This window comes from Sapajus apella, unplaced genomic scaffold (genome assembly GCF_009761245.1).
Source record: "Sapajus apella isolate SASKATOON/1434 unplaced genomic scaffold, GSC_monkey_1.0 scaffold12, whole genome shotgun sequence".
NCBI classification, from domain to species: Eukaryota; Metazoa; Chordata; class Mammalia; order Primates; family Cebidae; genus Sapajus; species Sapajus apella.
This window is the reverse complement of record NW_022436952.1, coordinates 6011288-6032938: the sequence shown is the minus strand read 5'-3', so window position 1 is coordinate 6032938 and position 21651 is coordinate 6011288. Positions and strand designations below refer to the sequence as shown.

Here is a 21651-nt window from a genome sequence, read left to right as displayed (position 1 = left end):
GCCAAGTGAGGCCCAAAGGCAGCCCTGGGCAGGCTGCAGGGCCTGTGGTTGTGTCCTCATTCTTATGAATGGTTGAGTGATGGGGACTAGGCAGGACAGGGAGGGGACAGGAGCTGGCTGCTGCTGGGGAGGATTAGCACCACAGCTCCTTGGTCCTGGGCTCAGACCGGGGAAGGGCCCCCTCTAGGGGTGGCAGTGAGGCAGCATCCTCCATGAGGCGGTGCCCACTTCTTGCCCATGCAGGAGCCAGGAAGCCATGGGGGGGGGCCTGAGTCATGCCTGCCCTGTGGGTAGCTCCCGTAAGATTCCAGACTCGCACTTTAGAATCAGGCAGCTCACTGGGCTCTGTGTTTTGTTTCCTGGTGCTTTCACTGGTTGCTTCCCCTAAGACACCCCCAAGCGACACGAAAAGCATATTCAGGGCCTAGAGACAATTTACTGGGAATGGGCTCCTGTCACAGGTGAGGGGTCTGAGAAGGGAGGCAGGCCCCACTCCACTCATAGAGAAAGGTTCACAGAGTATCATTTCTTGCTTCTCTTGGGCGTAGTTTTGGTTGTGCTGGGGGCCCCAGCCACAGAGGCCTTGGGGGCTGTGGCTGCTCGGACCCCCTTCCTTCCCCAGAGAGAGCTTTGCTGGCTCCTGGGAACCACAGTGCATGGTTTCTTGGTGGGAGAGGAGGCCTGGGGTGAGGAGACAGCCTCAGGGAGTGTCTCCTTCCCTTCCCCAGGAGTGACAGAAGGGCTGCTGTCCCCAGCCATGGGCACCCCAGGCAGCATGAGCAGGTCGGTGAGGGCGGGCTGCATATCCATCCTCAGCAGGTGCTCCGTCAGGGCTGCGTGCTGTCGGCGCTCCCTGTGCCTGCTCAGCTCCTGCTCCAGCTCCTTAAGGAAGCCTGTGCAGGGCCGGGAGATGGAGGGTGCAAGGTGGGTGGAGCCCTGGGCTCAGCAGGAGGGTCCCTGGGCTCAGGGAGGTCTCTGGCTGGCTCCCTGCCATCCCTGGTGAGAAGGAGCCTGAGCCTGGGCCCCATGACTGACACCTGGCTCTAGCCCAGATGTTGCTCTGAACTTGGGGCTCCCCTCCCCAGACATCACTGCCCTTAGCTTCCCTCATGTCCCACAGGGCAGAGGTGGGCTCTGGGGAGGCTAAAAGCCTTGGGAAGCAGGGTTACCTCGCTCTGAGCAGAATGGGCCACTCAGCTCTGGGAACTCATCATCATTCGAGGCTTCATCCTCCTCATCTGAGATCCAGCGCTCCGACACAGGCTGCCCATCCAGGTCCAGGAGAAGTGGCAGGGCTTCTGTCACCAGCTCACTGCAGAGCAGACAGAGCAGAGGTTACCCAGGAGGGCACCCTGGCATGGAAGATGCAAAGACATGCACCACAGCACCCCTACTTGGAGGGGTGGTGGCTCATGAGCTAGGTAGGAGGTGGGGGAGAAGGTACCACAGACAGTGACCCCAGGTTTGCAGGCTGTGAGGGGCCTGGGTTGAGTTAGCAGGTGGAGCTCAGGCATGACCTTTCTTCCCACCCCCCACTCATCACCGGTAGCCATCCTGGTTGGTGCAGCTGTTTCCAGACAGGTTGAGGATAAGAAGGCTCTGGGGGAACTCATCTGTACACAGCAAAGAGAGAGGGAATGGGGTTCTCACTTGATCTTAGCCAAAAGCCCAAGAAGCGATGGGAATGGGCTTCTCATACCCACTTTCTTTTTTTTTTTTTGAGACGGAGTTTCGCTCTTGTTACCGAGGCTGGAGTGCAATGGCGCGATCTCGGCTCACCGCAACCTCCGCCTCCTGGGTTCAGGCAATTCTCCTGCCTCAGCCTCCTGAGTAGCTGGGATTACAGGCACGTGCCACCATGCCCAGCTAATGTTTTTGTAGTTTTAGTAGAGACGGGGTTTCACCATGTTGACCAGGATGGTCTCGATCTCTTGACCTCGTGATCCACCCGCCTCGGCCTCCCAAAGTGCTGGGATTACAGGCTTGAGCCACCGCGCCCGGCTCTCATACCCACTTTCTATTCCAAAGCCACTACCTCCCTACGCTGCCCCCTGAGCCCCCCAAGGATGAAGTATGGACCTTCAGAGGTGTGGCTAATACAAGCACAGGGAAATGGGCACAGACGGAAGGGCAGGCCCCACGTGGGATGTGTTTGGTGAGCCAGGGCAAGTGGGTTCCTACCCAGCTTCAAAGTTTCTATCAGGTTCTCAGAAAGGTCCAGGAACTGGAGGCACGGGAGGTCGAGGAGGTTTTCCACCTGCCTGATTTGGTTTCCTGCCAGAGACAGGAAGCTGTAGGGGAAGGAAGGGGTAGAGAGGCAGAGCTGAATCATGGAACAGCTGGAGGAGAAGAGGAGGGCACCTGACACCGGGGCCCCCAGGCGAGGCAGCTGATGACCAGTGGGGACACATGGCCTTCCGGGGTGAGGTAGAGCTAGGCTTGCTGGCCCTTGGCTGACAAGGCCCCAGGCTTGGAGAAATCTGAACCAGTTCTTTGGGGTGTGGCTGGGCTCCCCCAACCCCTCTTACCCTGCCTGAACCCTGGCATCACATACCGCAAGGAGGGGACGCAAGCAAGGTTCTCAATTTGCTGGATCTTATTCTGCAAGAAGAAACTGAGGTGGGGAAACCAAGCTGAGATCAGATGGGTAGGGGGCCCTTTACAGGGACAAAGCCCTAAGACCATGTCTACTGCAGCTGGAGATCTAGCACTTTGGGAATGATCATCCCACTCCTTGAACAGTTGCCACTACCTTAAGAAAGATGATTTTCTTTCTCCAGGTGGATGGTTAAGGGGGTAAACCTGGGGTATCTTTTTTTATTTTTGGTTGTTTTTTTAGAGAGATGGGGTTTCGCCATGTTGGCCAGCCTGAACTCAGGTGATCCACCCAACTCAGCCTCCCAAAGTGCTGGGATTATAGGCGTGAGCCACCATACCGAGCCTAAATCTGGGGAATCTAAGCCTGATTAAGTATACTCTTCTGATTCCACAACCAAAGAGTGACCTGGGAATCAGAAAAGGAAACCAAGAAGCCACCAGGGAAATGGTAAGGGCCTTGGTGGTGGCTTTCATACACAGAGAGAACGATGAGTATACCTACGTTAACTTGATGGGTACAGTTCCTATGGGGAAAGTTGAAGGGAGCTGGGAATGTTCAACCAGGGGAAGGCTGAAGATCAGCCAACCAACACCACCACCAAACAGCCTCAAGTAGGATCTGAAGGATGTAGAGGAATCTTCATAGTTTCCTCTTCCTCTTCTTCAATGCAGGAAATGGGCTGGAGCTATTTAATGTGAAAGATTTAGAGTAGCTGCCAAGAAGAACTTCTAGACCAAGAGAAGTGTCTAAAGAACAGTGATTCAAGATCATGTTCAGAATCTATTTTGGGGGAATTAGTCTTTCGATTCAGGAGAATTCTTCATTTGGGAATGGTTTAAATGAAGGCCTGCCTGCCTGAACACCGGGGAAAGGGCAAGATGACCTGGTTGGCTCCTTTCAGATAAGACAGATTAGGCCCACAGGGGTCAAGGAGAGGGGAAGGGTTGGGATTGTATGGGGTGGGGGAAGAAGTTACCCCTTGCAGATAGAGGCTGTGAAGATTCTGCAGGCCCTCTAAGTTCCTGATAGTAGTAATCCCCTCCCGGTCCAGGCGGACAGTCTGCAGTTCAGCAAGAGTGTGAAACCTGGGAGAAGAGTCAGTAAGGTGGTGTTACAGCGCCACTCATGTGGTCTCTTAGCGGGGAGAATGGTAGAGAGGGAGGAGGGAAGGGGTTTCAGGGAGGGGTAGTTGACCCAGTGATTCTGATCAGATGTAAGTTACATCTTGACATCTTGAGGTGGTGTCTAGATCATGAAACTGGCTTGACTTGCAGACTTGGATCTCTGTTGTTAGCACTGGGGAGGGTGAGAGAGAGGACTAATGGCCCACTGGGAAGTTGGGGGATGGCAGCTTATAGTTCCTGGAGAGATTTGGAGGCAAGAGAAGCTTTCCTCTGGCCAGCTTGAATGGTGGAGGCAGGGGTGGGACAGAGTGTAGAAAGATCCTTCCTCACCTTCATTTTCAGTGGTTCATGGAGGAAAAAGCACTTGTTTCATCCACGCATTCATTCATTCCACAACCTTTGCTGAGTGCCTACTTGAGACAAATGACACAGTCCCTGCCTACCACTATTAGAGAAGCAGGGAAGGCTGGCTATGGTGGCTCACCCTGTAATCCCAGCACTTTGGGAGGCCAAGGCAAGAGGATCACTTGAGCCCAGGAGGTCGAGGCTGCAGTGTGCCATGATTGTGTCACTGCACTTCAGCCTGGGTGACAGAGCAAGACCATATGTCATTAAAAAAAAAAAAAAAAAAAAAAAGAAGGCTGGGCATGGTGGCTCACGCCTGTAATCCCAGCATTTTGGGAAGCCAAGGCAGGCAGATTGCCTGAGGTTAGGAGTTTGAGACCAGCCTGGCTAACATGGTGAAACCCATTTTTGTAAAAATACAAAAAAATTAGCCTGGCATGGTGGCACACACCTGTAGTCTTAGCTACATGGGAGGCTGAGGCAGGAGAATCGCTTCAACCTGGGAGGCAGACGTTGCAGTGAGCCGAGATCCTACCACTGCACTCCAGCCTGTGTGACAGGGTGAGACTCCATCTCAAAAAAAAAGAAGCAGCAGCAGGCCAAACATCTATGACAAGTGGGTAACAGAGGCAAGTACAGGGGACAAAGGGAGTATGTAGCCTGTGCACTAAGTTCAGAGTAGAAGGAATCAGGGAATACTTCCTAGAGGAGGTGACAGATGAGTAGGCATTAGCCATGAAGATAGGGGGATATGGGAAGAAAGCATTTCAAAGGGAACTCTAATATGCCCATGCAGATTCTAATTCAGTAGATCGGGGGAGGGGCTGAGATTCTCCACTTCTAACAAGCCACACGGTGATACCAATGCTGCTGCCCTACCCCTGCACCCCTTCACACGTACTCCAAGTAGTAAGGTATTAAGGTGTGATAACACAGTGTGGGAAATTGTACGCTTGTGGAGAGTGGCCAGAAATAAGACTGAAAAGCTAGCAGAAGTCAACTCATGCTTAGGCATTGGGATTTTATTTGGGAGGTAATAGCCAAGAAAGTTTCTATCAGTGAGTGCCTGATTAGATTTGTTATTTAAAAGGATCACTGGCTACTCAGAAGGCTGAAGTAGGAGGATTGTTTGAGGAGTCAAGACTGGTCTGGCCAACAGAGCAAGACCCTGTCTCTAAAACAGTAATTAAAAATACTTTATTTTTTGTTTGTTTGTTTTAGAAATAGGGTCTCACCCTGTTGCCCAGGCTGGCATGCAATGGCATGATGATAGCTTACTGCAGCCACAGATACCTGGGCTCAAGTGATCCTCCTGCCTCAGCCTCCCAAGTGGCTAGGACTACAGGTGTGCACCACCATGCTCAGCTAATTTACTTTTATTTTTAGAGATAGGATTCTCATTCTATTGTCCAGGCTGGTCTCAAACTCCTGGGCTCAAGCGATCCTCCTGCCTCAGCCTCCCAAAGTGCTGGGATTATAGGAAAGAGGTGAACACGACCTTATCTAAGGCAGTTAAGTGAGGATGGTGGGAAAAAAAATGGATTTTTTTTTTTTTTTTTTTTTTGGGACAGAGTCTCACTCTTTTGCCCAGGCTAGAGTGCAGGGCCACAATTTCGGCTCACTGCAACCTCCGCCTCCCAGGCTCCGGCGATTCTTGTGTCTCAGCCTCCCAAGTAGCTGGGATTACAGGCGCCCGCCACCACGCCCAGCTAATTTTTGTATTTTTAGTAGAGATGAGGTTTTGCCATGTTGGCCAGGCTGATCTCAAACTCCTGACCTCAAGTGATCCGCCCACCTCGGTCTCCCAAAGTGCTGGGATTACAGGCATGAGCCACCATGCCCGGACAGAAATGGAATTATTTTTAAGGAGGGAAAATCAACTGGGCATTACCACTGATTGGATGTGTGGAGTAAGTAAGGAGAGACACAAAGATCAGTTGACAAATAAGTACAGCCCAGGGACCTGGTCATCCTGAGTGTTTCAGCCTTCTAGCATCCCTTTCCTCCCCAATGAACTCACATCTTCTCTGACAGTTCCTCATCCTCAGGGAAAGTCAAGTTCCGCTTAGTGATAAGGGCTTCAGTGATGCAGACGCCCCCTTCCTCTGGACCCTGGGCAGACTTAGCTGTGAAAAGATGAGTCCAACAGTCACATTTCCTCATTCTTGGAGGCCTAACCCCACTGTTTTCCAACTGCTCTACCCACTGTCTCACCTCCATACTCACCTCCAGCCATGAACTAAAATAAAAGGCTGCTGGTCTGAGGCTGGAGAAGAAATGAAAAGGAGCCTAGCAGCCTGGGCGGTCCCTAAGGGTGGCGGGAACCCAGGATGGCAGGAGGAGAGAGAAACTCAGAGACCTGGGAGACGAGGAAATGGGATTGATTCAGAGAAAATTCCTGGGGTGAGGTCAAAGAGAACAGTAAATTGATGTGAAGGGTCTGGAGTTTGAGGGGTGTGGAGGGGCTTTGCTGGCAGCAAGTTGGGGTGTTGTGGGCAGGAATGGTTGAGAAAGGAGCAGCTCCTAGGAAGCCGGAGTCGTTGCTAGGAGATTGGACGCCGAGTGGGGCGGTAAACGCAGGCTCCGTTGGCCGGCTCAGCGCATGCGTGCTAGAAACGTAGCCGGCGGGTAAGCGCACTGCTTCCGGCCCCAGGGTTCGCTACCCCACAATCCTTAGCTATTTCCGTCTTCTTTCGGCTTCCGTCCATCCTTCCGGTGGATATGGCTGCAGCTGTGGCGGGGATGCTGCGAGGGGGTCTCCTGCCCCAGGCGGGTAAGGAGTGACTCAGGTCCTCACGGCGTGTCTTGCCGGCGATCTCTAGTCCTCATCTGCCCTCCTCTACTACTGATTCTTCCCATAATCTCTGACCCCAGCTAGATCGCTGGCCTCCTCACCCTGTCCAGTTCCTTGTGCTCCAGACTCTGGTAATCACAGCAACAACGTCCAGCTGTTGCCAGTCTCCAGCGTTTCTTTTGCTTGGACCACTCCTCGTCCAGGCCTTTGCATTATGCCTCCATCTTAATGTCTCATCCTAAGTGTCACCTTCTCAAGTCTTTCCTTGACTCCTTAGCTGCGTCGCAATCTAATTTTGCATTCGTTTAGTTGTTTATTTCCTCTATTAAACTCCTTAAGGGCAGAACCGTGTTCATTCAGCATAGCCAGCAGGTGACATTTAGGCTGAGACATTAAGATGGAGGTGCTTGATGTTAGTAGGTGTGTAATAAATATTTGTTTAATGAATAGATTTGAACACTTAATATAGGCCAGGCACTGTGATAACTGTTTTTATATGTGTTCGCTCATTTAAATCTTTTAAATCATTTAAATCTAAAGCACCCTGTGAGAAAGACATTCCCATCTCCCCTTTACAGACGTAGCAACTGGAATTCAGACCAGTTGGGTGGCCAAGGTCACAGCTATTAAGTGGCGGAAGAGAGATTAAAATCCAGTTTCGGCCGAGTGCAGTGGCTCACGCCTGTAATCCCAGCACTTTGGGAGGCTGAGGCGGGCGGATCACCCGAGGTCAGGAGTTCGAGACTAGCCTGGCCAACATGGTGAAATCCCACCTCTGCTCAAAATACAAAAATGAGCCGGGTGTGGTGGTGCACATCTGTAGTCCCAGCTACTCGGGAGACTGAGGCATAAGAATCGCTTACAACTGGAAGACAGAGGTTGCAGTGAGCCGAGATCTCACCACTGCACTCAAGCCTGGGTGACAGAGTGAGACTGTCTAAAAAAAAAAAAAAAAATCCAGCTTCATTTGATTTCAAAGCGTGCCTACAGTCTTTTGAGACGGAGTTTCGCTCTTGTTACCCAGGCTGGAGTGCAATGGCGCGATCTCGGCTCACCGCAACCTCCGCCTCCTGGGTTCAGGCAATTCTCCTGCCCCAGCCTCCTGAGTTGCTGGGATTACAGGCACGCGCCACCATGCCCAGCTAATTTTTTGTATTTTTAGTAGAGACGGGGTTTCACCATGTTGACCAGGATGGTCTCGATCTCTTGACCTCGTGATCCACCCGCCTCGGCCTCCCACAGTGCTGGGATTACAGGCTTGAGCCACCGCGCCCGGCCACCTACAGTCTTAACGGTTAGGTTTTGTAGCTGCTGGCAATAAGACCTCTTACTCCAGCAAATGTCCATACCCTCTTATTGCTAGAGCTGCCTTTTATCTGGACCATTTTCTGAGGTCACATCTCAGCCTTGGGAATGGCTGAAAGTTGGAAGTTCTAGTCTGTGTTGAGGATGAAGGGGTCACTTTGGCTCAGGGCTTTTAAGTGCCTCGTTTACTGTGGGGTGCTGTGTAGCATTGCCTGTAAACAGGAAGAGAGGAGGAAAGAGAAACTTGTTTGAGCTGTGAGGATGGTGTAACTTTTTTTCTCCTCTTCAAATCATAGGAGAGGATGTCACAGTAGTAGTTAGAGCAGTGGTTTTCAAACTTTAGCATGTGTCAGCATCACCAGGAGGGCTTGTTAAGACACCATTTGTGACCAGCCTTGGTAACAGTGAAACCTGGTCTCTACAAAACAAAACAAATAAACAGCACACTATTTTTTGGGCTCCACCCTAGAGTTAGGCTCTACCCCAGAGTTGCTGATTCAGTAGGTCTAGTCAGGGCCTGAGAATTTATATTCCTTTTTTTCTTTTTTTGAGAGTCTTGCTGTCACCCAGGCTGGAGTGCAGTGGCACAATCTCGGCTCACTACAACCTCTGCCTCTTGGGTTCTAGCAATTCTCATGGCTCAGCCACACAAGTAGTTGGGATTACAGGTGTGCGCCACCATGCCTGGCTAATTTTTGTACTCCAGTAGAGATGGGGTTTTGCCATGTTGGCCAAGTTGGTCTTGAATTCCTGACCTCAAGTGAGCTGCCCACTTCAGCCTTCCAAAGTTCTGGGATTACAGGCGTGAGCCACCACACACAGCAAAATTTCTACTTATAACCAGTTCTCAAATGATGCTGATGTTGCTGGTTGGGTTGGAGGCGGGCATATCTTGAGAGCCACTAGATTAGACCAGGGGTTGGCATATTATGGCAGGGCCAGTCACTGTGTTTTATAAAGTTTTATTGGTACATAGCTTCTGCTATCTGTTTACGTACTGTCTGTGGCTGCTTTTGGCAGAGTTGGGTATTAGAGAAGGATTACATGGGCCCCAAACTTAAAATATTTACTATTTGACCATTTTGAGAAAAAGTGTATTCAATTCTATCCTCCTTCCCTCCACTTTTTTTTTTTTTTTTTTTTTTTTTTTTTTTTGAGATGGAGTCTTACTCTGTTGCCCAGGCTGGAGTGCAGTGGTGCAATTTTGGCTCACTGCAACCTCTGCCTCTCAGGTTCAAGCGATTCTCCTGCCTCAGCCTCCTGAGTAGCTTGGATTACAGACACACGCCATCATGCCCAGCTAATTTTTGTATCTTTAGTAGAGATGGGTTTTCGCCATGTTGGCCAGGCTGGTCTCAAACTCCTGACCTCAAGTAATCCAACCCACCTCGGCCTCCCAAAGTCTTGGGATTACAGGCGTCAGCCACTGCCTCCGGCCACCTCTTTTCTTAATGTGTTCAAAATATTTTCTCCTTTCTTCTCATTTTTTTCTTGCATTTCTGCACATTAAGAATAGCTGGAGGCTGGATGCAGTGGCACACACCTGTAATCCCAGCACTTTGGGAGGCCGAGGTGGGCAGATCACTTGAGGTCTAGGGTTTGAGACCAGCCTGGTCAACATGGAGAAACTCCGTCTCTACTAAAAATACAAAAAATTAGCTGGTCATGGTGGCACGTGCCTATAATCCCAGCTACTTGGGAGGCTGAGACAGAAGAATCGCTTGAACCCAGGAGGCAGAGGTTACAGTGAGCTGAGATCACGCCACTGCACTCCAGCCTGGTGAGAAAAAAAAGAAGAGCTGGAGAAATGGGAGCCTCGAGGTATTAAGTAATTGACCACAGGTCACTTACTGAGAGAAGAGAAGCTTTGGAAATTCAGAATTTTTGGCAGACAAATCCTTGTCCCACTGTTGTGCTGAGTCTAGCTCTGTGAGCTGTGGTTTTCTTTCCTAGGGAGTGTTTTTTCTCTATCTAGGATAAACTAGGGCCTCCAAGAGGTTGCATCTAAGGATGCTGCTATATACCCTCCCAGGTCAGCTGCCCACCCTCCAGACCGTCCGCTATGGCTCCAAGGCTGTTACCCGCCACCGTCGTGTGATGCACTTTCAGCGACAGAAGCTGATGGCTGTGACTGAATATATCCCCCCGAAACCAGCTGTCAACCCAACATGCCTGCCATCTCCTCCCAGCCCCCCACAGGAAGTAAGGAAGAGTTTGGGTACATGTTACTTGGTGGTGGGATGGTGGATGAAAGTAATCTTGTCTCTGGCCATAGTGAGGTACGACTCTCAGTCATTGTCACTCATGTGATATTTCACTTTGCCTGATTCAGATACTTTAAGATGAAATCTGCACTTGATTCTATATTGGCTTTTGGGCTCTGGATTGGACGGGCCTCCTGAATTTCCTTGTCTTCAAAAATGTAGATGTGAGAGCTACCCTAGCAGGTACGGCTGGGGAGAGTATCTCTCCTATCTTTTTTTTTTTTTTTTTGAGACAGTGTCTCATTTTGTCACCCAAGCTGGTAGCAGTGGCACATTCTCGGCTCACCACAACCTCTGCCTTCTGGGTTTAAGCAATTCTTCTGCCTTAGGCTCCTGAGTAACTGGGATTACAGACGCGTACTACCATGCCCAGCTAATTTTTGTATTTTTAGTAGAGACAGAGTTTCACTATGTTGGCCAGGCTGGTCTCAAACTCCTGGCCTCAAGCAATCCACCTGCCTTGGCCTCCCAAAATGCTGAGATTACAGGCATGAGCCACTGTGCCCAGCCAAATGTCTCAATTTGAAACTAACACCGCACAACAGTTATATTTATGATTGGTAAAATAATTCAACGTGAGTATAGTGCCAGATTGATAATTGAAGTAATTTTGACAATATTATTGTCAAGCACTGTTGACACTATTGTCAGACTGTAGACCTGTTTTTGGGGGAGTGGAACTGAGCATTCTCAGGTTTGGAAAACACTGCTAAAGACTGCGAATATCTAATGAAAGTGAAAGGCTAGAGGAGTGGGAGATGTTACATGTCCCTGAGAGTCGGGGGCCCAATTATCCTACTTGTTCCCTGATCTTTTGCGCATTTGGGGATCCCTGGAAGCCCTAGAACCTACCACAGAGGGAGCAAGGTTGCCAGGAGAAGTGACAGCTGATAAACCTTTGGGCATCGCTTTCTAACTTCAGGAGACAGGCCTCATCAGGCTTCTCCGCCGGGAGATAGCAGCGGTTTTCCAGGACAACCGAATGATAGCTGTCTGCCAGAATGTGGCTCTGAGCGCAGAGGACAAGCTTCTTATGCGACACCGGCTGCGGAAACACAAGATCCTAGTGAAGGTCTACCCCAACCAGGTAGGGAGTGGGCCCCTTGGCATGGGTTGCGTATGTTCCCCCAAACCCCACCAGACCTCAGACCTCACCATCTGTTCCCCAGTGATGATACTTCTTACTCCTCCCCTCTGTGAGCCACCCTTCGGTTGTACCCTCAGCCTAGTGTGGCCCATGACCCACGTGGTGGCTCTTCCTCCCACTTGTCCCTGATAAGCCATTTTTTTATGCTGTCCCAGGTCCTGAGGCCTTTCCTAGAGGATTCCAAGTACCAAAATCTGCTGCCCCTTTTTGTGGGGCACAACATGCTGCTGGTCAGTGAAGAGCCCAAGGTCAAGGAGATGGTACGGATCTTAAGGACTGTGCCATTCCTGCCGCTGCTAGGTGAGCAAGCAACCCTGCCAGTTAGGGGTGGGGTGAAGAGGGGCAGGTGCTGCGGCAGCCTGCTGCCATCTGCTAGGCTTGTCTTGGTAAAACTGTGGACATTCTTGGAGAGAACATCCTTTCATGGATGGGGCCTGAGTCAACAGCACGTTTATTGAGGGCTGTCATTCAGACATTTGTGTTGTCTCACTACCCCAGGTCACTTCTGCACTGGAGGGAAGACTAGGGAAGGCAGACATGGAACGGGGGGAGAAAATTCAGATGCATTGAGTCTAACAGTGGGGTGGCAGATGCTGAAACCCATACAGATGACGATGTTTAAAACAGGTAGCCCAAGTCAAGAGTGCTGAGGGCAAGTGACCAGTGTTTCCCAGACTGCCCTAATGCTGACTTACTTAAGGGATAGAGAATACTGCATGTGTCCCCTGGAAATCAAGATTTCATAGGGCTCTGTAGGGAGGGGGCGGGATAGGAATCTGATTATTATTATTATTTTTTTGAGAGTCTCACTCTGTCGCCCAGAATGGAGTGCAGTGGTGCAATCTGGCTTCACTGCAATCTCTGTCTCCTGGGTTCAAGCAATTCTCTTGCCTCAGCCTTCCGAGTAGCTGAGATTACAGGTGCCTGCCACTAGGCCCAGCTAATTTTTTTTGTACTTTTAGTAGAGATGGGGTTTCACCATGTTGGTCAGGCTGATTTTGAACTCCTGACCTCAGGTGATCCTCCTGCCTCGGCCTCCCAAAGTGCTGGGATTATAGGCGTTAGCCACCGCGCCTGGCGAATCTGTGATTTTAATACCCCCTCCACACTCCATGATATTTATTCAACTTTTTAATCATAAAGTACACGTAACATAAAATTTACCATCTTAACCATTTTAAGTGTACGGTTCAGTGTTAAGTAAATTCATAATGCTATACAACCTCACCGCCATCCATCTCTAGAACGTTTCATCTTCTAAAATTGAAACTATACCCGTTAAACAATAGCTCCCATTACTTCCTTCCATTCCATGATTCAGGGTCTCACTCTCATTGCCCATGCCAGAGTGCAGTGGACCGGTCATGGCTCACAACAGCCTGGACCTCCTTGGCTTAATCCATCCTCCCACCTTAACTTCCTGAGTAGCTGGGACTATAGGCACATGCGACCATGCCTGGCTAATTTTTGTATTTTTTGTGGAGGTGGGGTTTCACCATGTTACCCAGGTTGGACTTGAACTGCTAGGCTCAAGCAATTCTCCTGCCTTGGCCTCCAGAAGTGTCGGGATTATGGGTGTTAGCCTTGGCCTCCAGAAGTGTTGGGATTATAGATGTTAGCCACTGCACCCAGCCTGATTTTTTTTTTTTTTTTTTTTTTTTTAATTGAGATGGAGTTTTGTTCGTGTCACCCAGGCTGGAGTACAGTGGCACGATCTTGGCTCACTGCAGCCCCTTCCTCCCGGGTTCAAGGGATTCTCCTGCCTCAGTCTTCTGAGTAGCTGGGATTACAGGTGCCTGTCACCATTCCTGGCTAATTCTTGTGTTTTTAGTAGAGGTAGTGTTTACCATGTTGGCCAGGCTTGTCTCAAACTCCTTACCTCAGGTGATCCACCTACCTCAGCCTCCCAAAGTGCTGGGATTACAGGCATGAGCCACTGCACCTGGCCGCCTAATTCTTATTTACAGGGAAGTTTAGGAAACACTAAATGGGAGTCGGGGCCAGGTGGATACATTAAGAGTTTTCTGAGGGAAGAGTGAGGAAGTAGGGATTGATCTCAAGAGAGTGGGAGTGGCATGGGCACAGTGGAACCCAGGTCCTGGGGAAGGCAGGATTTTGACAAGGGCAATGGAAAGCAAATTCCTAGAGTCAGAATGTTGTTTCAGAGAAGAAAGGCATCTGCAAGGAACTGAACTGATCCTGTTTTCTTCCAGGTGGCTGCATCGATGACACCATCCTCAGCAGGGAGGGCTTTATCAACTACTCCAAGCTCCCCAGCTTGCCCCTGGTGCAGGGGCAGCTTGTAGGAGGCCTCACCTGCATCACGGCCCAGACCCACTCCCTGCTCCAGCACCAGCCCCTCCAGCTGACCACCCTGTTGGACCAGTACATCAGACAGCAACGCGAGGATTCTGTTGTGTCAGCCAATGGGAAGCCAGATCCTCCTGACCATGTTCCAGACTCGTAGCCAGCCTGTTTAGCCAGCCCTGCCTATAAATACACTCTGCCCTATTGGCTGTGCTGTCCTCCATGGGAGATGTGGAAGAACCTGGGGTGAGGGAGTGCATTTGTCATTTGGGTTTCACTAACAATGATATTGTCAAGTATAGGCCACTCTGAGATGCGGAGGATTCCATTTCAAATGGAGGCTGTCAGTCACTGGTTTTGTCCTTAGTTTTCCCAACTTGGGACCTGATAGGAGCAAAGTCTCTCTCCATTCTCCAGGTCCAAGGCAGAGATGCTGAAAAGAGAAGGCTATTACCCCATGCCTCCTTGGTCACTGCCCCTTGCTGCATGGGCTCCTGAGCCCACCCTCTTGAATCACAACCTGCCACTGCCATAGTAGCTCAACCAAGCAGCCGTGCTGAGGATGGCACCTGGTGAGAGCCTGCTGTGTGCCAGGCTCCATGCTGAACACTGTACATGTATTAGTTCCTGAACTCCTGACCACATGGTACCCATTTCACAGAGAAGGAACAGAGAAATTAAGTAGCTTGCACAAGGTCATGCATTTAGTAAGTGGTAGAACAGGAACTTGAACCAGGCCCTCTCTGCTCTGAAGACTGCATCCTGAATTTCTACACTGGAGCTTCCTCATCAGGCTACCCAGAAGTGGGTCCCATCTTCCATCTTGGTGTGCTTGGATGTTAGTTCTCCACCCTTGGGGTGTGCCATGCTGTGGAAAGATTGGGAGCACTGCTTTATGCTCAAATGAAATGCATTCTACTTCCTCTGTTTCATGGTTTCCACAGCTGTCCTCCCTATAGACTTATTCTCAGGGGCTTCTCTGTCCTCTGACTCCTCACTCTCACTTCCCTTCCTAGGAAAATCCTTTTCCCCTGTACCTGTTGCCACAGTGGCATCCAGTGCATGCTTGCCCTGTTAAAGGCAGCTGACAGCTGTGCCTACTAGCTAGCAAGTCTGGTGGTTCTGAACAAAAGGGCTGGGGGAAACTAGGATTCTCTGTGAATTCTGAGGGCTCTAGAGTAGGAGGCCTCATGCAAGTCTTGGTGAACCAGAAGTTCCTAAAAAGGAAGATAGGATGCTTAATTCGAAGCGCACCGTCCTCGATTGGAGCACATTCTGGGTGGATGCAGGGATGACCCGGGGATGGTGGCTATTCAACATTCCTTCTTGGGGTTGAAGCAATACCACCGCTTCCTTAGTCTTGGACAGGCACTGTCTGGCAGGGATGATCTACATCAGCTTTTTTGTGGCCTGGGCCAGGACCAGCTTCCCACAGTGCCTCTCCCTGTGCTGTATGCCCAGGGATGTTCAATCACTGGGAAGTGGCTTAAAAGGCCCTTGAGTCTCCTAGATGCCAGAGCTTGTCTGGCCAGTGCTGCCCAGTGCTCCTTAGCAGCTTTATCCCTCCCAGAACCCTGCCAGGTGCTAACAACACCTTCCTTCTGGGGTGGCTGGAGCAATGCTGAGGCTCTGAATAGAGCCAAGACAGCAGGTGTCCCCGAGAGATATGTGAGACCCTGAAACATAAACCAAGCCCAGTGAGGATGAAGTGGAGGGGATAAGTGGCCTATGTCACTTTTGGGGTCGGAGAAGAAACTTGAATCTCATCCCTCACCTGAGGCCCCACCTACTTCTTTCCAGAACACTTTGCTGCACTTAAAGCTGTAAGGTCTGTGCCACATTCATTTGAATGAATTTTAGATCTTTGTTAAGAGCCGATTTTTCATTAGAATTGAGCAGCTGGGCACAGTACTTCAGCAGAAGGGCAAAGGGAAGTGAGGGGACCAGTGTTACAGCCCTTTTAACAGCAGCTGTGACTGCCCCAGGCCTGCTCCTGATCGAACACTGTAGGCTGTGGGGTGTCATCGACCGCACAGGCATTTTCAGATCCCCATGGGGCCTGACCTGGTGGGAAATCACCCCTAATGAAAGGCCTCAGTGTGGGGACTACTGGCTGTCCCCCTCCTGACTTGACCGGCCCTGCTGACTGTGCTCTTTGGCACTCTCTTATGGTCCCGGAGGGGGCATCTGTCCCTGTACCGTCAACCTGATACTTTTGCTGGCTCCAAATTTTGCAGTCTATTTTCAGATGTAAAATGAGAGATGAGGGTGGGAGGGTTAGTTAGGAATTGGCCTTGGGCACTAACAGGGTCATTGCCATGCTAATCTGAATAAATCCTTTACCACCATTGGCATACAGCCAGCAGTTTCCCAGTCCTCTGATCTATCTGGAACTATGCCCAGTGGGGACTGTGCCCCCGCTCCCAAGCCACAACCATGCTAGGGCAGTCTGCTTAGCCCTGAGTCCTCCGGGGAGCAGGGGGGCAGAGCTGAGCGGCTGCCCAGAGCTTGGCAGGAGGAGGGGACAGGGGAAAGGGAGGTGGGGAGATCCGGCTAGAGGGGAGGCTCCGACGTCTCCTTCCTGGTTCCTGCAGCAACTGCTGCCACTGCTCATCTCCGTGAGGAGGGAGCCGGTGACTTGGAGCTGGTGACTCAGAGGCAGAGCGGCGTGAGGGCCAAGGAGCACTGGCGTCCATGGACCCTGAGGTAAGGGGGCTGCGTGGCAGCAGCTGACATTCCTGGAGAAGAGCTTCCTCCCACCTGAAGCTGGTGAGTCTGCTTCCGAGATGGTGGGAATGGAGGTGGAGAGGGGCACCCACCAGACTCGCCTAGACCCCTCACCTTCCTGCTGATAGAGCCTCCCCCTCCACCCGCAAGCAGTGAGGGGCCAGGATCCCCACAGGGCCGGGAGAAGGGCGCAGAGACACCCGAATACCGGAAGAGTTTGGGAACTTTCAATGGCTGAATGCAGGAGTTTCCTCCCAGGTCAGCCTCTTGCAGCAAGGTCCCTCTGCCCTGACCTCCTGGGCACTTGTTCCTACCACATCCCTGTCCCCTCTTGGCTTAAGTTCCTCAGGTGCTTGCTAGCTGCATTAGAAGATCTGGGCTGCTTCCCCCACCTCAGCCAGCCTCGCCCCTCAGTCCCTTCCCCCGTCTCACACACGCAGAGCCTCATGCATTATTGATCTCCCGGAGGAGCCAGGATAGCCAGGGCCGGTGCCAAGGGTGCCTGTGGGCACTGCTGCAGGACCTGTGCAGACCTGGGCATGTCCTGGGCCCCCTCTTCTCTTGTGCAGTGTCTTCATTAGCCCAGTGTCCTGCCCTCTCGGGGTGGGTGGCACTTCTCAGAGCCCTAAGGACTGGGATGGTAGACGGGATGGTGAGGCTTTAGGGGGCACTGAGGGTCCAAAGAGGGCATCCTAGGGACATATTTGGTGGGAGGAGACATGGGAAAGTGGGGGCTATCTCAGGCCTCAGTTTCTCCAAACACTAAAGAATATGGAGACCAATCGGTGGGAGGCTGGGGCATTTTCTGCAAAGGGATCATGGGAGAGAAGCCTCTGAGCCATGGTGGCAGGGCGGAGGGGTACTGAGGGCAAGGCAGCTGGATTCAGGAGGTCTCACTTGTCCAGTCTCTGAACCCCTCTGTCTCTTCTTGGAGCCTCTTCTGTCACTCCCTTGCTTCACCTCTGAGCACTCCCAGGGAAGCCTCCAAAGAAAGCCCTGAAGGTTTCCTGGAGCCCCAGAGTATGTGCCCAAGGCGGGGCTGGGCATATGTCTTGTTTCCCTGGGCACCTGCCCGTCTGCTGTGTGCTAGTTCACCTCTCAGGGCAATATCCATATCGGGTGAAAATGGGTGGGGTTGGAGCAGAGGGGCAGAGTTAGGAGAGGCGTGGCAGATGAGCAGAGGGTGTGTTGAGAGCCCTTATATCAGAGGGTGCGGGAGGGGTTGGAGGTGGGGAAGGTGATAGCAGGTCTGCATTAAGGGGGTCTTTCTTTTGCTTCAAGGACCCTGTCAGGACCAGGTGACATCCTTCCCCTTCCACCCTGCTCCCTGCTCTTCGTCCTCAGCAGGGAGCAGCCTCTCCCTTCTCCATGGACTTCCAAGAGAGGGATCCTCCCTTCCTGCCTGAGAGCGCTCAGTCCTCAAAGCCCAGCAGTGCTCAGCAGGTCAGAGAGTGGGAAAGTGGTGGGTGGGCCAAGCTTGATCCAGACCGGGATGGCTGAGGCTGATGTCTCACCAGTGCTCTCCTTCCTCTGTCCTGCACTGCAGGCCTCTGAGCTGTGGGAGGTGGTGGAGGAGCCTCAGGGCAGGCTGGGGACAGAGGGTGTCATGCCTGAGAGGCAGGAGGGCCACCTGCTCAAGAAGAGGAAGTGGCCTCTGAAGGGCTGGCACAAGGTAGGGCGGGCAGGCAGAGGGAGGGGCCACACATGGCGGCAGGTGGGAATGGGGGCAGCTGCTGGGGAGTGCAATAGGGTTTGCATGATGAGAAGGGAAGGAAAAGCCGATCTGTGTGGTTCTCCCTCATGTCCTTCCTCTCGGCCTCCCCGGTCCTGTCACTCCTGGGCAACATCAAAGAGATACTTTGTGCTGGAGGACGGGATTCTTCACTATGCAACAACCCGGCAAGATGTGAGTCTGGGTGGTGGCTTGGGGTTGTGGGAGGAGTCTGGCCCTAGCATGCCCCGGGCAGGCATGGGGTATCTGGAATCAACCAGAGTAGGATCCGAATCCTAGGTCCTCCACTCACCGAATGTGTGATCTTGGGCAAGTTACATCCCTGGGCTGTAGCTTCCTCCTCTCTAATTGGAGAGTACCATCCCCTAGAGGCAGAGCTGTCATGCTAAGGGAGGTCATACACACAAGGCTCTCTGGACAGGGCAGAATAAGTGCCCAAGAGGGGCTTTACCACCCTCATCCTGGTCCCATTCTCAGTCTGGGAACAATGGGCCCCCAGGATCTCTCCCAGAGGGTATTGCCTTCCACAACCCTTCCACATTCCCTGAGGGTGGGAATCGTTTTTCTTGATCTGTGACATATTTTGTAATTTTTTTTTTTTTTTTTTTGAGACAGAGTTTCACTCTTGTTGCCCAGGCTGGAGTGCAATGGCGTGATCTCAGCTCACTGCAACCTCCAGGTACCGGGTTCAAGTGATTCTCCTGCCCCTGCCTCCCGAGTAGCTGGGATTACAGGCATGTGCCACCATACCTAGCTAATTTTGTATTTTTAGTAGAGACAGGGTTTCTCCATGTTGGTCAGGCTGGTCTCGAAGGTGATCTATCTGCCTCGGCCTCCCAAAGTGCTGAGATTACAGGCGTGAGCCACCGTGCCTGGCCTAATTTTGTATTTTTAGTAAAGATGGAGTTTCTCCATGTTGGTCAGGCTGGTCTTGAACTCCTGACCTCAGATGATCCACCCACCTCGGCCTCCCAAAGTGCTGAGATTACAGGCATGAGCCATCATGCCTGGCCCGATCTGTGACTTCTTAGATCTCAAGATGTGACTTGACATAGCGGAGTGTTCTGTACATGGGAGGATGACTGACAAGTCTCTACTGATAGTGTGACTTAGACGTGAGAGTGAACCTGCCACCTGGCCCTTGAGCCTAGAATGGCCTGAGGTAGATGGTGGCTCTATGGCTCTGGGAGCCTAAAACAGGTTCCCTGTCCCCCGACCAATGCGTCCTCCCCAGATCACCAAGGGGAAGCTTCACGGCTCCATCGATGTCCGGCTGTCAGTCATGTCCATCAACAAAAAGGCCCAACGCATTGACCTTGACACTGAAGATAACATCTACCACCTCAAGGTGATATCCCTGGGAGGCAGGGCGTGTGTTGGCCCCCAGCCTGGCAAAGGCACTGGAACACACAGGGGCAGGAACTGAGGGTTTGTGGAGCTCAGGGTCTGTCTCTGAGTTTGACAAGAAGTAAGTTTCCATCCTGTAAAAACAGCCAAGGGCAAACCTGCACTTCTTGGCTGTTGCATGGACAGGCACAGAGCTAAGGGCTCAGACACGTGGACACCTTACACTCTGTCTCCCTGCAAGTGAGCTTTGCACAAACTGGACTCTGTAGGAAGAGACCCTGCTTGCCTGGGGCCAGGGCCCTGACTTCATGCTCTTGCAAAGTGGTCCCTCCCTTCAGATAGCCCTCCCCCCGTCCATCACTTCTGCAGATCAAATCCCAGGACCTATTCCAGAGCTGGGTGGCCCAGCTGCGTGCCCACCGCCTGGCCCACCGCCTGGACATGCCCCGTAGCACACTGCCCAGTACCACTCACCGGAAGGTAAGGTGGACCCTGGGGTGGGAGCAGGTAACATGACAATGCAGGGGCAGGGGCTGTGGGGAACTGTGAGACCCAGGGAGGTGGGCACCCTCCTTCCTGACCCTGGGCTCACCCCACAGGTTCCTGGTGCCCAGCTTCCAACAGCAGCTAGTGCTTCAGCCCTACCTGGGCTTGGACCGAGAGAGAAGGTGTCTTCCTGGCTGAGGGACAGTGACGGGCTGGACCGCTGCTCTCATGGTGAGGGGCCCTTGGCACAGCAGCCCAAAGGGTAGGGCCAGAGCTGGCAAGTCGAGTTAGCATTAGCAGGAGGGGAAAATGCTACCCCCATCCCCATCTCAGGGAGCCCCAGTATAATGAGGCAGCCTCTGTACAAGGAGATCCAGTCTACTTGGGCCCTGTCCTGGGAGTCCCAGTCTTACAGAGGAGTAAGAGTCTGTCTGGGCACGTAGATGACGTGGATGCAGGGACAGGAGTTGTGACAAAGCAGATACTGGGGCACATAGGGCAGGGGCCTGAGGAGTAGTGCCAGGGAAGGGGTGTGCTCTAGAATCCGATTCCTGCAGTAGGGAGCTGTGAGGCTGGCCTGGAGGGAGAAACGTAAACCAAGTAGAAAGGGTGAGCATACCCCAGCTTGTGCAAAGGCAGCAGAGGTGAGGCATGGTCTAGAGACAGAATAGAAATTGGGCTTCAGGCCCTCCCAGGAAATCAGGGGACACCACACTAACAGGGATAGGGACCTGAGCTCTTGAGCAGGGAACGGGAGCAGTGTCAGGATCACCATGAAGTTAGTGTTGGGAGAGACATGTCCTTGAGGCTGGGCTCAGTGGCTAACACCTGTAATCCCAGCACTTTGGGAGACTGAGGCAGATGCATCACCCGAGATCAGGAGTTCGAGACCAGCCTGACCAACATGATGAGACCCTGTCTCTACTAAAAATACAAGCCTGGGTGTGGTGGCTCATACCTGTAATCCTAGCACTTTTGGAGACCAAGGCAGGCAGATCATGAGGTCAGGAGTTCAAGACCAGCCTGGCCAACATAGTGAAACCCCATCTCTACTAAAAATACCAAAAAAAAAAAAAATAGCTGGGTGTTGCAGTGTATGCCTGTAATCCCAGCTGCTGGGGAGGCTGAGGCAGGAGAATCACATGAGCCCAGGAGGCAGAGGTTTCAGTGAATTGAGATCGCGCCATTGCACTACAGCTTGGGCAACAGTGCAAGACTCTGTCTCAAAAAAAAAAAAGTTAAAAAAAAAATAAAAAAATTAGCTGGTTGTGGTGGCTCACACCTATAATCCCAGCTACTTGGGAGGCTGGGAGCCTGAGGCTGGAGAATCACTTAAACCCGGGAGGTGGAGGTTGTGGTGAGCTGAGATAGCGCCATTGCACTCCAGACTGGGCAACAAGAGTGAAACTCATCTCAAAAAAAGAGAGAGAGAGAGAGAGAGACAGAGAGAGAGAAAGAGAGAGAGACAGAGAGA

General features: G+C 51.9%; 3 protein-coding genes across 4 annotated transcripts in view; 2 read left to right on the top strand and 1 right to left on the bottom strand.

The window, feature by feature from the left end:
- Positions 1–319: 319 nt before the first annotated feature.
- On the bottom strand, positions 320–6714 carry LRRC46 (leucine rich repeat containing 46). Its single transcript, XM_032279846.1, has 8 exons — positions 6295–6714; positions 6089–6194; positions 3576–3684; positions 2555–2601; positions 2182–2291; positions 1544–1613; positions 1170–1312; positions 320–893 (listed from the first exon to the last, which is right to left on the bottom strand). The coding sequence occupies exons 1-8, from the start codon at positions 6302–6304 to the stop codon at positions 523–525; spliced, it is 966 nt and encodes a 321-aa protein (XP_032135737.1). The 5' UTR covers positions 6305–6714; the 3' UTR covers positions 320–522.
- Positions 6715–6742: 28 nt separating this feature from the next.
- MRPL10 (mitochondrial ribosomal protein L10) lies at positions 6743–14815 on the top strand. 2 transcript variants are annotated; one of them, XM_032279847.1, is made up of 5 exons: positions 6743–6841; positions 10200–10369; positions 11354–11518; positions 11734–11878; positions 13792–14815. In XM_032279847.1, the coding sequence occupies exons 1-5, from the start codon at positions 6790–6792 to the stop codon at positions 14043–14045; spliced, it is 786 nt and encodes a 261-aa protein (XP_032135738.1). In that variant the 5' UTR covers positions 6743–6789; the 3' UTR covers positions 14046–14815. The 2 variants fall into 2 exon arrangements, with proteins under 2 accessions (XP_032135738.1, XP_032135739.1); XM_032279848.1 differs by having other exon boundaries at positions 6762–6993.
- A 1606-nt stretch (positions 14816–16421) lies between these two features.
- OSBPL7 (oxysterol binding protein like 7) overlaps positions 16422–21651 on the top strand; it is a 15159-nt gene continuing 9929 nt past the window's right edge. Inside the window, exons 1-7 of the mRNA XM_032279359.1 lie at positions 16422–16591; positions 17894–18055; positions 18159–18284; positions 18465–18518; positions 19579–19692; positions 20061–20171; positions 20291–20440. Of these exons, the coding sequence (XP_032135250.1) occupies positions 17981–18055; positions 18159–18284; positions 18465–18518; positions 19579–19692; positions 20061–20171; positions 20291–20440 (630 nt within the window). The 5' untranslated portion in view covers positions 16422–16591; positions 17894–17980. The remainder of the gene's footprint in view (positions 16592–17893; positions 18056–18158; positions 18285–18464; positions 18519–19578; positions 19693–20060; positions 20172–20290; positions 20441–21651) is intronic.

Bases quoted from the DNA above. Each gene is read 5' to 3' on its own strand.
- LRRC46 (XM_032279846.1), bottom strand. The intron at 3,685-6,088 runs GTGAGTTCATTG...CTCTTCTCCCAG, and splicing joins GAGGAACTGTCAGAGAAGAT to GTTTCACACTCTTGCTGAAC. The intron at 894-1,169 runs GTAACCCTGCTT...GGCCCTGCACAG, and splicing joins CCCATTCTGCTCAGAGCGAG to GCTTCCTTAAGGAGCTGGAG.
- MRPL10 (XM_032279847.1), top strand. From the start codon at position 6,790: ATGGCTGCAGCTGTGGCGGGGATGCTGCGAGGGGGTCTCCTGCCCCAG. The intron at 6,842-10,199 runs GTAAGGAGTGAC...ATACCCTCCCAG, and splicing joins GGGTCTCCTGCCCCAGGCGG to GTCAGCTGCCCACCCTCCAG. The intron at 10,370-11,353 runs GTAAGGAAGAGT...TTCTAACTTCAG, and splicing joins CTCCCAGCCCCCCACAGGAA to GAGACAGGCCTCATCAGGCT.